Genomic DNA, 12,097 nt, shown 5'->3' with positions numbered 1-12,097 from the left:
TGTGGTATAATTGTTCTCCAGTTTGTGAGTCATCCACCCAGCAGTTATGGGATTTGATTTTATTGTGATTGCGTGCCTCCTACCATCTCACTCTGGCTTCTCCTTTGTCTTTGGATGTGGGGTATCATTTTTGTTGTGTTCCAGTGTCTTCCTGTCGATGATTGTTCAGCAGTTAGTTGTGATTCCAGTGTTGTCGCAAGAGGGAGTGAGAGCACGTCCTTCCTGTCTGCCGTCTTGAACCAATCAGTGTATAGATTCTTATAAATTTTTTAAGTGCTGACAAAAATGTAGACTTTGATTATAGCGTAGTTTGGAAGCCTTTCATGGGGCTCAGAATCTTCACTCCAGTGGGTGGACTTCTGTGGTATAATTGTTCTCCAGTTTGTGAGTCATCCACCCAGCAGTTATGGGATTTGATTTTATTGTGATTACGTGCCTCCTACCATCTCACTCTGGCTTCTCCTTTGTCTTTGGATGTGGGGTATCATTTTTGTTGTGTTCCAGTGTCTTCCTGTCGATGATTGTTCAGCAGTTAGTTGTGATTCCAGTGTTGTCGCAAGAGGGAGTGAGAGCACGTCCTTCCTGTCTGCCGTCTTGAACCAATCAGTGTATAGATTCTTATAAATTTTTTAAGTGCTGACAAAAATGTAGACTTTGATTATAGGGCATCAGTATACCCTTGCTGGTGTACTTCATCTTTGTAGCTTTTTCTCCAGACTCCGGAGGCCCCCACAGATGTATATGTTTATTCACTTTTTCCAGAATTGGATTTCAAAATGATTTTATACCCAGGTTGTACATTACCCCCAAAAGAGCTTTACCCATCTCTGATTGCTAAAAGGGATCCTGTTCCCCATTTATTCTTATGCCTCATTTCTCCCATATATCATGAGACAGAAGTCATCCAGCTTAGAATAGCCGTCCCAGTGTGCTACTTCATGGTTTTGAGGAGGAATTGGAGTTGTTTTGCAGATACTTCAAACAAGGATTCCTCTGCTCTCTTCTCAACCAAAGAGGAAAGTGCTCAACATTTTTGTACCTGTGAACTTGTTCATGAAGGTCAAATCACACTGGGTTTTGGTACATAACACCAAAAAAATCCCCCAAATTCCCCTGAGCAATATTTGCTACTCACCAGTTTTTGTTGTTCTTGTTTTTTGCGGTACGCGGGCCTCTCACCGCTGTGGCCTCTCCCGTTGCGGAGCACAGGCTCCGGACACGCAGGCTCAGCGGCCATGGCTCACGGGCCCAGCCGCTCCACGGGATGTGGGATCCTCCCAGACCGGGGCACGAACCCGTGTCCCCTGCATCGGCAGGCGGACTCTCAACCACTGCACCACCAGGGAAGCCCTAATTTTCCACTCTTTAATGGTGCCTATTGCCTCTCCCATCAAGCTTGAAATACTCTGCCCAGTTTCCAGATCCGGCATCATTCTCATGTCCCGTCATTTCCCAGGATGGACCCTCATTCCATCTAACTGACCCTGCTTTGTTCAATTTCTACTTTCCTGCTTCTATTCCAGCTCCCCCTGTTCTGTGCCCATTGGCCACACTTCCACTTCACCCAGTTAAGTGGCTAATCACAATAAGCTAGGCAGACACTGCTGGCACTTCATATTAGCTTATTTACAAACTCCTTTAGGGATATAGTATTATGCCCATTTTCCAGATGGGAAAACTGAGGCTACATGAGGAGAGGTTTACTTGCCCAGAGTCCTTGTGAGCAGTGTGACTAAAACATAAACCCAGATGTTCTAATTACAGCTGCCTCTCTGTTAAAATCCTCTTTCTTTATGGCTCTGCTTCCTCAGGCCATTGATTTCACTGTTCTGTAAATCCCGTCCCACTATTTAGCAATTGATTATATGTCTCATCACACTGACTGCTTCACAGTACAATGTGGAACAAGCTTCTTGTCTCCCTAAATATAGTTTTGTATACATTGTTTTTGTGTGTTCCCCTGGTACCTACACTACAGTGCTTGAATGAGAATAAGTGTACATTTTAACGGAATGACGGAGAAACCCGAAGACAGAATATCTGCCAGGAGGGTGTTTTGAAGTAGCAGCATCCCTTCTTTCCCCCTCAGAGTTGACAGGCCCTGGAGTGATTATTGCCCACGGTAGAGCCACTTGATAGCTGAATACTAAGTAAATACTTTACCTACAAGGTGTGTAGTTCTCAGTGTACTTTCAATAACAACTTCTTTAGTACTGCAAAGGAAATTAGTTGTGGTTTCCCCTTTTCATAGATTTGCTAGCTTCCCAAGGTCAGTTTGCAGGGCGAGGCTAGAACTGACACCGGGGGATCACATCCAGGCCGTGCTGCCCCGTGGAGCATGGCAGACTCACGTGGGCCAGGTTGTTCTCAGAAGCACTGCCTCCACTTACTGTGGCAATACCAATAGTTTGGGAAGGTTGGTAACCTAGAAACCAAAATGTGCAGGGCTTACGCACACAGAGAAAACCACTGGGCGCCCAGGATGTTTGTTTACCCTTTTGGAGTTTGAACACCCCGTGTGTTATTTCCCTGTTCTCTCTCTCTAATTTGTCACTCCACCATGTGTGTTCTGTGCCTATTAATTAAAGGCATACAGGACATTTTGCTTTTCAAAGTACATTTTCTTTTTTGCTTCTCCTTTCCCCCCCGAAACATTCCATCATCAAAAAGAACACCTTGCTTCCTTTTCTCTCTCCCACGTTTTGGCTTTAGAAGGAAGCCCTAGTCTTTATCAGACCTGTGACACCCTAGCCCCTGACACCACGTTCCTCATTTCCACCCGAAGAAGATGAGGTTAAACATGTCTTGCTTTTCTTTAAGTGTTTGTTGAGAGTACTCCAGAAGCCTAACCACTCAGTCTCCTTTTGCTCCAGGTTCTGAAGCACCTGAAAAATAAGATTAATGTGAGAATTAAAATATGTCATCTAATTTATTACTGGTAAAGTTGGATTAGGGAATGTAATGGGATCCCAAGAGAAAGTGAGATTTCCCACTCCTGTGGCCCTGAAATGCACTTGTCCTTCTAACAAGAGATGGGACAGCTAGAGGCCCAGAGGCGTAGCCACTTCACTTGGCTGCAGGCCTGGCAGAGAGGGGGAGAGAAAGAGAGGGACTGCCTTGACCTCTGGCATTATCACTCCTTTTTTGATGTCAAAGAAAAAAAGTGGAAGCTTCATCTTTGTGCCTCCAAGAGAGCAGAAGTTCCCAATTTCTGGCAGAAGAAAGAAATATGGAAAGAGAAAAACATGTAACTTTTTCTACTTGATATACATTTTCTTGCAAGTATAAGTCACTTTGAAAATAATGGACATAGCAGTAGGATGTCTGCTTCAATATACTTAATTAATCAATCTTTCTTAGTCTCAAATTGAAATTTTCTGTACGGACGCCTACCATATGGAAATAAAAATTAGTTTGGACTGAAAAATTATGAAAATTCTATACATGAAGACTTATGAGATACAGCCAAAACAGTGCATAGAAGGATATTTATAGTTTCAATGACTTACATCAAAAAACGGAAAGCCTAAAGTTAATGTTCTAATTCTCCAACTTAGGTAGTTTGGAAAAGAAGAGCAGATTAAATTCAAAAAAGTAGAAAAGAGGAAAAATAAGCGTAAAAGCAGTAAGTACTGATGTGATAAAAAGCAAATGTAATATAGTGAATTAATAGAGTGAAAAACACCAGGACTCTGAAAAGGCTAAGGAAATCGAAGAACTCCTGGCAAAAGCAATTGAAAATTCTAGAATAGGTAAAAACAAATAAATAGAAATTAGAATGGGAAAAAAAAAGCATATAATGATAGATGTTGCAAATATTAAATTAAGGAAGATAGTAAGGCACCTTTAGGCCAGTAAATTTGAAAACTTAGATAAAATAGATAAATCCCTAGGAAATAACACAACCTTTAAAAAATTGGTTCAAGAAGAAATTGAGGACCTAAGTAGTCCTATCATCTTTAAAGAAATTGAATCAGTAGTTAAAATCTTTCCATTAAGAAAAAAAAATTAGTGGCCCCATACAGCTTTAGAAACAAGTTATACCAACATTCAAAGAATGGGTTAGTTCTAATAATACATGAACTTTTCCAGGGAATAGAAAGGGAACTGGTTTCTCAACCCAGTTTTTGAAGCTAGCCAATTTGATAGCAAAATAAGACAGGGAGAGGATCAGAAAGTTAAATTACAGGCCAGTCTTACTAAAGAACATAGATGCAGGTGCTTTTTGGTTCTGTGCTATAAAAAATTTTGAAACAATCCCTCAGGGGATACTCTGTCTAAGCCATTCCTGAACTGGGGAGCCAGGAACCCAATGTGCATTCCAAGTCAAGAACACCTAGGTCAGATTTATTAAGATTTGAATTCAAAATAGTTGTGTTTCTCCTTAGACTGTATCATGCAATAGAGAACGTACATGTTTATTTGATCTCAGGGTTCTTTTGCTTTTTTATGATATTCACTTTTCTGTTATTCTTTTTTCCTTATTCTTAAAGCTACTTGGGAGCCCGCAGCGTCTCTGTGATTTGGCAGGACCCAGCTCCACTGAACCCGAATCCAAAAAAAGATCAATTTCAAAAAGAAAGTCTCATCTGGATCTTCTCAAACTGTAAGATACATTCTCATTTTGGGTCTGTATTGATTGGTGAAGACTGCTTCTCTGAATATTCTTAACGTTTCCAAATCCCTGAAATTGTTTGAATCTATATTATATGAAATGGGACTAATAATGTACCTGCAGGCCATAGGAGAAGTCTTATCTCAATTTATTATAATCATATAACTTTCCATATTTTCACTGACTTCAAGAAAAAAGTGTACCAGATGAAATGTCCAAAAATTCTTCATTGGGGTTATTTTAGGGGAAAACTTTTTGATTTACAATACTGTAGCTGTATGATTCCTTTACCTATAGCCCCTCTAGGAAATGGAATATTATCTGATTTGTAATAGTTGTAGTCACATGCATCTCTTCAGAAATACAGTTCTTTTATAGAGGAAGGTCCATATTATCCTATAGCCATTATAAATGTTTTCGCTTTGGAAAACTGAACATAATACAAAAGTGAGATGATTCTTTGCCTGTCCTTGTGAAGATTATAAATTCCCATCCACAATCTTTATTTGTACTCAAATAAACCAGCCAACTGAGAGAGTGTGATTCAAGGTGGGCCACTTTCCAGCCTGAGCATGTTTGTTTCGCCTATTGTTCGTTTTATTTTTTTGCCCAGATTTCATGTAAATTACAGTATCTGTTTTGAATACTAGACTGTTCACCAGTCTAACAATTCTTATTCATTTTGGAGCATTTTTCTATGTCTCGTGTATTGATGCCGTCTTCTCCTATGAACGCTTTCAGCATCATGGATGGCATGACCGAGGCGTGCATCAAGGGTGGCATCGAAGCCTGCTATGCTGCTGTGTCCTGCGTCTGCAGCTTGCTTGGGGCCTTAGAAGAGCTCAGCCAGGGCAAGGGCTTGAGCGAAAGTCAGGCCCAGCTGCTGCTTCTGCGCCTGGAGGAGCTGAAGGACGGGGCCGAGTCGAGCCGGGACTCCATGGAGATCAACGAGGCTGACTTCCGCTGGCAGCGGCGAGTCCTGTCCTCGGAACACACGCCCTGGGAGTCGGGGAACGAGCGGAGCCCTGACATCAGCATCAGCGTTACCACGGACACGGGTCAAACCACTTTGGAGGGAGAGTTGGGTCAGACCACACCCGAGGACCCCTCCGAAAACCACAAGAATGGCCCCAAGTCGCCAGCCGTCCAGGAGGGCAAGGAGACTCTGAGTAGAGTGTCAGAACCAGAAGCCGTGGACCAGCCGGATGTGGTTCAAAGGAGCCACATGGTTGCCTACCCCGATATAACTAACTTCCTGTCCGTTGACTGCAGGATGAGGTCCTACGGATCCAGATACAGTGAGAGCAATTTCAGCGTAGACGACCAAGACCTCTCTAGGACAGAATTTGATTCCTGTGATCAGTACTCGATGGCAGCAGAAAAGGACTCGGGGAGGTCTGACGTGTCGGACATTGGGTCCGACAACTGTTCTCTAGTTGATGAGGAGCAGACCCCTCGCGACTGCCTGGGCCACAGGTCCCTGCGGACTGCGGCTCTGTCTCTCAAACTACTGAAGAACCAGGAAGCCGATCAGCACAGCGCCCGGCTGTTCGCGCAGTCCCTGGAGAGCCTCCTGCCGCGCCTCCTGGCCCTGCCCAGCGTGGAAGAGGTGGACTCGGCCCTCCAGAACTTTGCCTCTACCTTCTGCTCAGGTTTGTAAATCATTTTTTGCTACATAGTCAACAAGAATATTCAGAACATTTTGCTTAAGGGGCAATTACCAGCATGCGTGAAGTTTGAAGTGCTCAGAGCATCTTAATGAATCTTTGGGTATCTTATATTTAAAGAGAGCAAAGGCATGTAACTTACTGGTGGTGGTTTGTTTGAAGTGCACGGCAGTCGGTGGCTGGAATACACTCTGAGGATGATAAATTTGTATGGTGTGGAGTAAAGGCTAAGAGGTAACTGAATTCTAGAAAGCTGCTACTGACTGAAACAAAATGACAATCTGTGATTCTCAAAACACTGAATTCTTCCTACGCTTCTATGCCTTGGTGTCTAAAAATCATAGAGCACTGCACTTTTGGTTTATCGACATGTAAATTATTTCAAATGAGGTCTTGGAGCAGATGCAGGCTGTCCTCCCAATATATTCTGAATTCCCCTGAACTTCAAACGGGGTGTGTGTGATACTCCAGTATACTATGGCAACATCACATTCTCCAATCTCAGACCCTTCCTGTCTGTCAAGTGTCAACATTGTGACCCAGACCGTAATTTAAACAGGAGTGCTGTGGGCATCTTGGCCAAAGTATACCAGAGAGTTATACTAGTTTTATTGAAGGGCAGAAGATCGTCACCTAGGATTTTGGTGGAGGAAGGAGATAAAGAATACAGGGTAGCAGCATTTCACACAGGGAATAATTAATTTAAAGATTGTTTTCTTGAAAGGTACTCATAAAGGGAGAACCCAGCTTTTTCCTTTCTATGTAGGGAAAACCCCAGTTCTTTCCTATCGTGTTTCTTCCCTCTTTTATGGGTCACACAGAACACTGTACTTCTGATCCTTCTGGTTATCAAATGTGTGGAAGTTTTCCCCCAAAACAACAAGCAAGCCTCTGACACCAGCTGGGTGTCCTACAGTTTAACTCAGTTCTGACGCTACCTACCTGCCACCCCCACTACAGACACCAGCTGCAAGCCCCGGTAACACAAGTTACCTGTGCTTCTGATGGACTGGCTATAAACCAGAGGTTCCCATGACCCCCTCCTTAGGTTTGCTTAATTTGCTAGAATAAATAACAGAACTCAGGAAAACACTCACTTTTGTTTACCAGTTTACAAAAGGATATGATAAAGGATACAGATGAACGGCCAGATGAAGAGATAACATAGGGTGAGGTCTGGGAGGGTCCTGAGCGCAGGAGCTTCTGTCCCCATGGAGTTGGGGTGTGTCACCCTCCCGGTGTGGATGTGTCCAGCAACCTGGAATCTTCCCGAACCCCCTACTATTGGGATTTTATGGAGGCTTCCTCATGCAGGCATGATCAATTATTAGCTCCATTTTCAGCCCCTCTCCCCTTTCTTGACGATGGGGTGATGGGGGTGGAACCAAAATTCTTTACTCCCATCGAGGAGTCATCCAGGAGCCCACCCAGAGTCGCCTCATTAAAACAAAAGATGCTCTTCGTGTTCTTATTGCTTAGGAATTTACAAGAGTTTTAGGAGTCCTGGGTCACGGATGAGAACAAAGACACATATTAGAACAAGAGATGCTCCTAGTGTTCTTATCACTTAGGAAACCACAAGGGTTTTAGGAGCTCTGTGCCAGGAGCTGGGGGCAGAGACCAATGGATATATTTTCTATTATCTCACAGTGCTACAGAAAGAAAGCAATTAATGGGTGCAAAAAATTTATGGCAGGAATAATTGATTGTCTGACCCCAGGGTGATCAACTGTGCCTTCCCCTGAAATTCAAGGGTCTCTTGACCACAGGATATTGAGGTGCATGGACCTCCCTGGGCCTGTGCTCAGGACTAGAAAGGGCTGTGACCCTGAGGACCAACATGGAACCATCAAAAGCCAAGATCACTGCTTGCTCTTCCACCACTGAGCCTTGAACATGTGTTTGTCGTGATGCTTCCTACATTTGTCTACCCCATTTTTGATCTTCTAACAAATAACACATCACACACAAATACAAAAAAAAATTCTAGCCCAGCTCCTGGAACTTGGTAGAAGGGACTGCTGTGTTGTTAAAAGGGAGCTTAGGTATCTTTAAGAAGCTGATCAGGTTGTCCTTTGTGAAAAGGACAAGAAAAACACTTTGATCCAGGTATATTTAAGGAAGAACATTTTTTAATATGAGAATGATCCAATACTGTAGCAGCAAAAGCACCAGAGGAGATATGGCACTTCTGATCCTGGACGGCTCAGTAACTCTCTGACCTACCTAGTGGTTAGAAGAGATGCATATAATTTCTCAACTTTCCTAACTGCACTGTGATTCTTTTTAAGGCATGAAAATACCAATTTTTAAGGCTACCCAACATTTTTTCCTCAATATTTTTCTTTTTGGAATTAGATATAAAAATAGAGTTTGGATATTTGATTTGTGTGAAGGAATATACACACACACCAAAAAATCATGTTTCATTGAAAAACTAGAAAAATGTATAAATACTCTTCTTAAAAATTATATTTCTCCCTAATATCTTTTATACCACCATCGTTAGCTTTTACATTCTTTTATTGAACATTCCCAGTGTATGTGTTTTGTGTATGTCTTTTTTGTTTCTCTCTCTCTGTCTCTTTGTCTCTCTTTCCCTCCCTCTCTCTTTCTCTCTCTCTCTCTCACACACACACACGTGCGTGCGCACACACAAATGCTTCTTCAGTCAACATCTATAGAGAAACTTCACTGTGCTGTGTCCTAAGGGTGCAAGGTATGCATGATTTATCCTCAATAAATATTTATTGACTGTAGATTGATGAACTTGCTTTTTGGTTCCTAAAGCTATGAATAGTTCATGTGCTGAAAGAATCAAGGGTAAAGCCTGAGTAGTTGGAAGGAGTTTGGTAGGGCCTCTGATCCTGTGCCTCTTCCCAGCTGGAAGCATTCTTGCGGGAGGAGCTTGGCAGCCTGCTCTGACTAGCTTGATGTCCCTGGTGCCAAGGCAGAGAGTCTGGCACCCATTAGTGATCCCCCAAAACAGCTGTGTATCAGATCACAGCACTGCCCCTGGTTGCGGTAATGATGGCCTTGAGTCATCAAGAAATCGTAAAATTATATTTAGGCCCTTCTATTTAAAGTTAAAATTATCCGTACAAAATAACTCGGCTGCAGAAGTTTCAGCGTTTCAGTATGTAAGATTCAGCTCTCAGATAAATTCATGTTTACAAACAGCATCCCCTAGTAATTCCAGATTAAATGAGTTGTCACGGTGGTAAAGAATGACTTCCAAAGGGCCTGCCTCATTTCCTATGAGAATTAGGAAACATAATCCTAGCAAAGTCTTTTTACAAAATTTGAAGCAAAGCCTCACATTTGTGCTTTTGTGTCTTTCAAATCAATACTTATTTGTAGCACGTGCACAACAGCGCTTTCGTGAATGTTTTATGTGACCAGAATGCGGCCCCATGAATATTGCAAACTGCTCAACTTTTAGAGGGTCTGTGAAATGTCCCGTCAGACCCAACATGCTGTGACACCAAGTTGTACATGTAGAAATCAATACATTGAAAAGAGACTTCAAAATCTTTCGGTTGTTTCCAAATGCAGTTTTTAGTGATTATCCCTAACCAAATCGTTAGTCATTTGTCTTTTTGATTCTGGTGACCTCCACAGCGCTTTTACCAGTTAGGAGTTGGTCTCTGTATCTGAATTACAGACCCGTCACTCTGTGGTCCTGCTGCTAATAAGCTGATTCTCGTCAGTTACCACTATGGTTTAGTGGCTCACGCTGACTGTTGCTGTGGGTCAGCCGAAGCGACTGGATGCTGGGTCCACGTCTGGCCTGAGGCAGAGCTCTCCCTCCCTTGCACATGTCACCTCCAAGATGAAAGATGAGTGAAGGAGAAACATCTGTACCTGTGAGACAAGGGGATGGCAGATTTCCTTTGTTCGCCCAAGAGAAAGTTATGAAAGCCAAAACAGGAGAAGGGGAGAAGGGAAAGAGTCTCCCGGAGTCATAACCCAGATATTTTACTCATTATTAACTTCGGTGTCAAATGCTTCAAACCTTATTTTCCCCAAAACTCCCATCAAGCATTTGTTCCTGACTTGTTAGCAGGGTCTGCCCTCCGGGCTAAGGTCAACCTCACTTGGTATTTCTCAGGGGCTCCTGTCCTCCAACAGCTAACATACAGTTGAAATGAGTCTCCTGAATTCCACATGATTCAGGGGGAGCTTTTTCTTCGAAAGCAATTAAAGTTTCTTCTGGTGGGGAAGTTTGAAAACCTTCAGACAAACATGGGTTTTATAAAGATGGTATTGGATGGGAGCTGTGATAGCTGCCGCAATGCGTCTGATCCTGCGTAGAACAAAGTGGCATCCGTGTAAGGCGCTCCTTGGGGACCAGAAAGCAAGAGCCAACCTCCCCCAGCCATTGACAGAGGGGCACGGGCATGTGGCTTTGGGATTGCTGTTCCTTAGACTGGTGGTGTTTGGTGAGGATCTTGAGACTGACCGTGACTAAGTGTGAGGCTTATTGCAAGCAACCTGATATTTATGAAGTACCAAATTTCGTAAAAGGTAGTAGAGCTAGTATGAATCTCAATTGTGCAAGAAATATCTATTTATTTAAATTAAGACAAACCTGCCTCCAGACCTCCAGGCTGCCTAACTGGCCAGACGTTTGATCTTTGCTAGCCCTCAGGTCCCCGTGCCAGGGTAAAACTTGAAGTGGGAGCTTATGTGGGATCTGGATAGGGAGGCCCGTCACCTCTCACATCACCAGTGTGCCCCCGTGGTCCCACTTCACAGCCTTTCTGGGAGGTCCCAGATTTTTCTACCTCCCTGCCAGGGTGGGGCCTGGAATGTTCTGGCAAGGCTGGGGGCCCCCATGCACATCCTGTGTCCTCCTCCGGGGTCCTGCCAACCCTCCAGGTGCTGCCAGGTAGCAGGGAGCCACAGACCTCCATCCCCTGCCCAGCCAGGGCATCTCCCTTCTCTTCCTCATTGCTTCCTCCTCCCATCACCTTCCGGAAATGGACCATAGTCTCTGGAAGAAGCTCTGACTTTGTGAATACCGAACCAGAAGGCAAATATGTTGTTGCCAGCTTCAGGTTTTGGCCCCATGGTTTAAACACCCCAAAAGGTGATAATGCAGATTTATCTCAGTATCTTTGTGGAAAACAGAAGGTAAAATACAGGTAGAAAAACTCGCCTCTACCAGTTAAGATTAGGTTTGTTTGCATAGAGTAGGAAACTCAACTGATTACTGAAGAAAGAAAGCTTCATTAACTTCCCCCTACATTGAGTCTCAGGTAGGCCGTCCATTGCTCTGTGATGGTCTGGGGCTCAGGCCCGTCCTGACTTTGGAAGATAATTTTGGCTACATCTATCAAACTTAATACATGTATTTATTCTGCTTTTAGGAACATATCCCACAGATATTCTTACAGACGTGTTATTTCATCATTTCATCCTTTTTCATAATTGAAAAAATATCAGTGTCTACCAATAAAGCATTAATTAAATAAATCACAATACAATCATGCAGTGGTATATGCACAGTTATTAAAAAAGAATGAGGCAGATCTATAAGTGCCAGTATCAAGAGATGTCTAAGGTATATTGTTTAGAAAACACCTAGTTGCAGTATAATGTATGTCATATGATCTCGTTTGTGATTGTATTTCCACATAATACACAGAAGGAAGTGAGTCTTTTTGGGAGGGGCCTCATTGGGGCTTGGGAGAAGCAGGGCTATTGTTCATATTGTTTATACTCTTCAGTACTGTTAAATGTTTTACATCAAGTATTTAATGTTTACTTTAAAAAGAAACATCAAATTATCTTAGACATGGAAGGTACTTTC

General features: G+C 43.0%; 1 protein-coding gene across 11 annotated transcripts in view; it reads left to right on the top strand.

The window, feature by feature from the left end:
* Positions 1 to 12,097, top strand: part of ARFGEF3 (ARFGEF family member 3) — a 192,849-nt gene that overhangs the window by 107,054 nt on the left and 73,698 nt on the right. For 10 of the 11 annotated variants that reach the window (XM_055087475.1, XM_028494381.2, XM_024122650.3 and 7 more), the window contains 2 exons: positions 4,494 to 4,606; positions 5,357 to 6,267. In XM_055087475.1, coding sequence (XP_054943450.1) covers positions 4,494 to 4,606; positions 5,357 to 6,267 — 1,024 coding nt within the window. Of the gene's footprint in view, positions 1 to 337; positions 3,248 to 4,493; positions 4,607 to 5,356; positions 6,268 to 12,097 lie in introns of those variants that run through there. The other variant, XM_028494390.2, reaches the window with a different exon arrangement.

This window comes from Physeter macrocephalus, chromosome 10 (genome assembly GCF_002837175.3).
Source record: "Physeter macrocephalus isolate SW-GA chromosome 10, ASM283717v5, whole genome shotgun sequence".
NCBI classification, from domain to species: Eukaryota; Metazoa; Chordata; class Mammalia; order Artiodactyla; family Physeteridae; genus Physeter; species Physeter macrocephalus.
The sequence above is the reverse complement of the archived record's forward strand: the minus strand, read 5'-3'. Positions and strand labels throughout refer to the sequence as shown.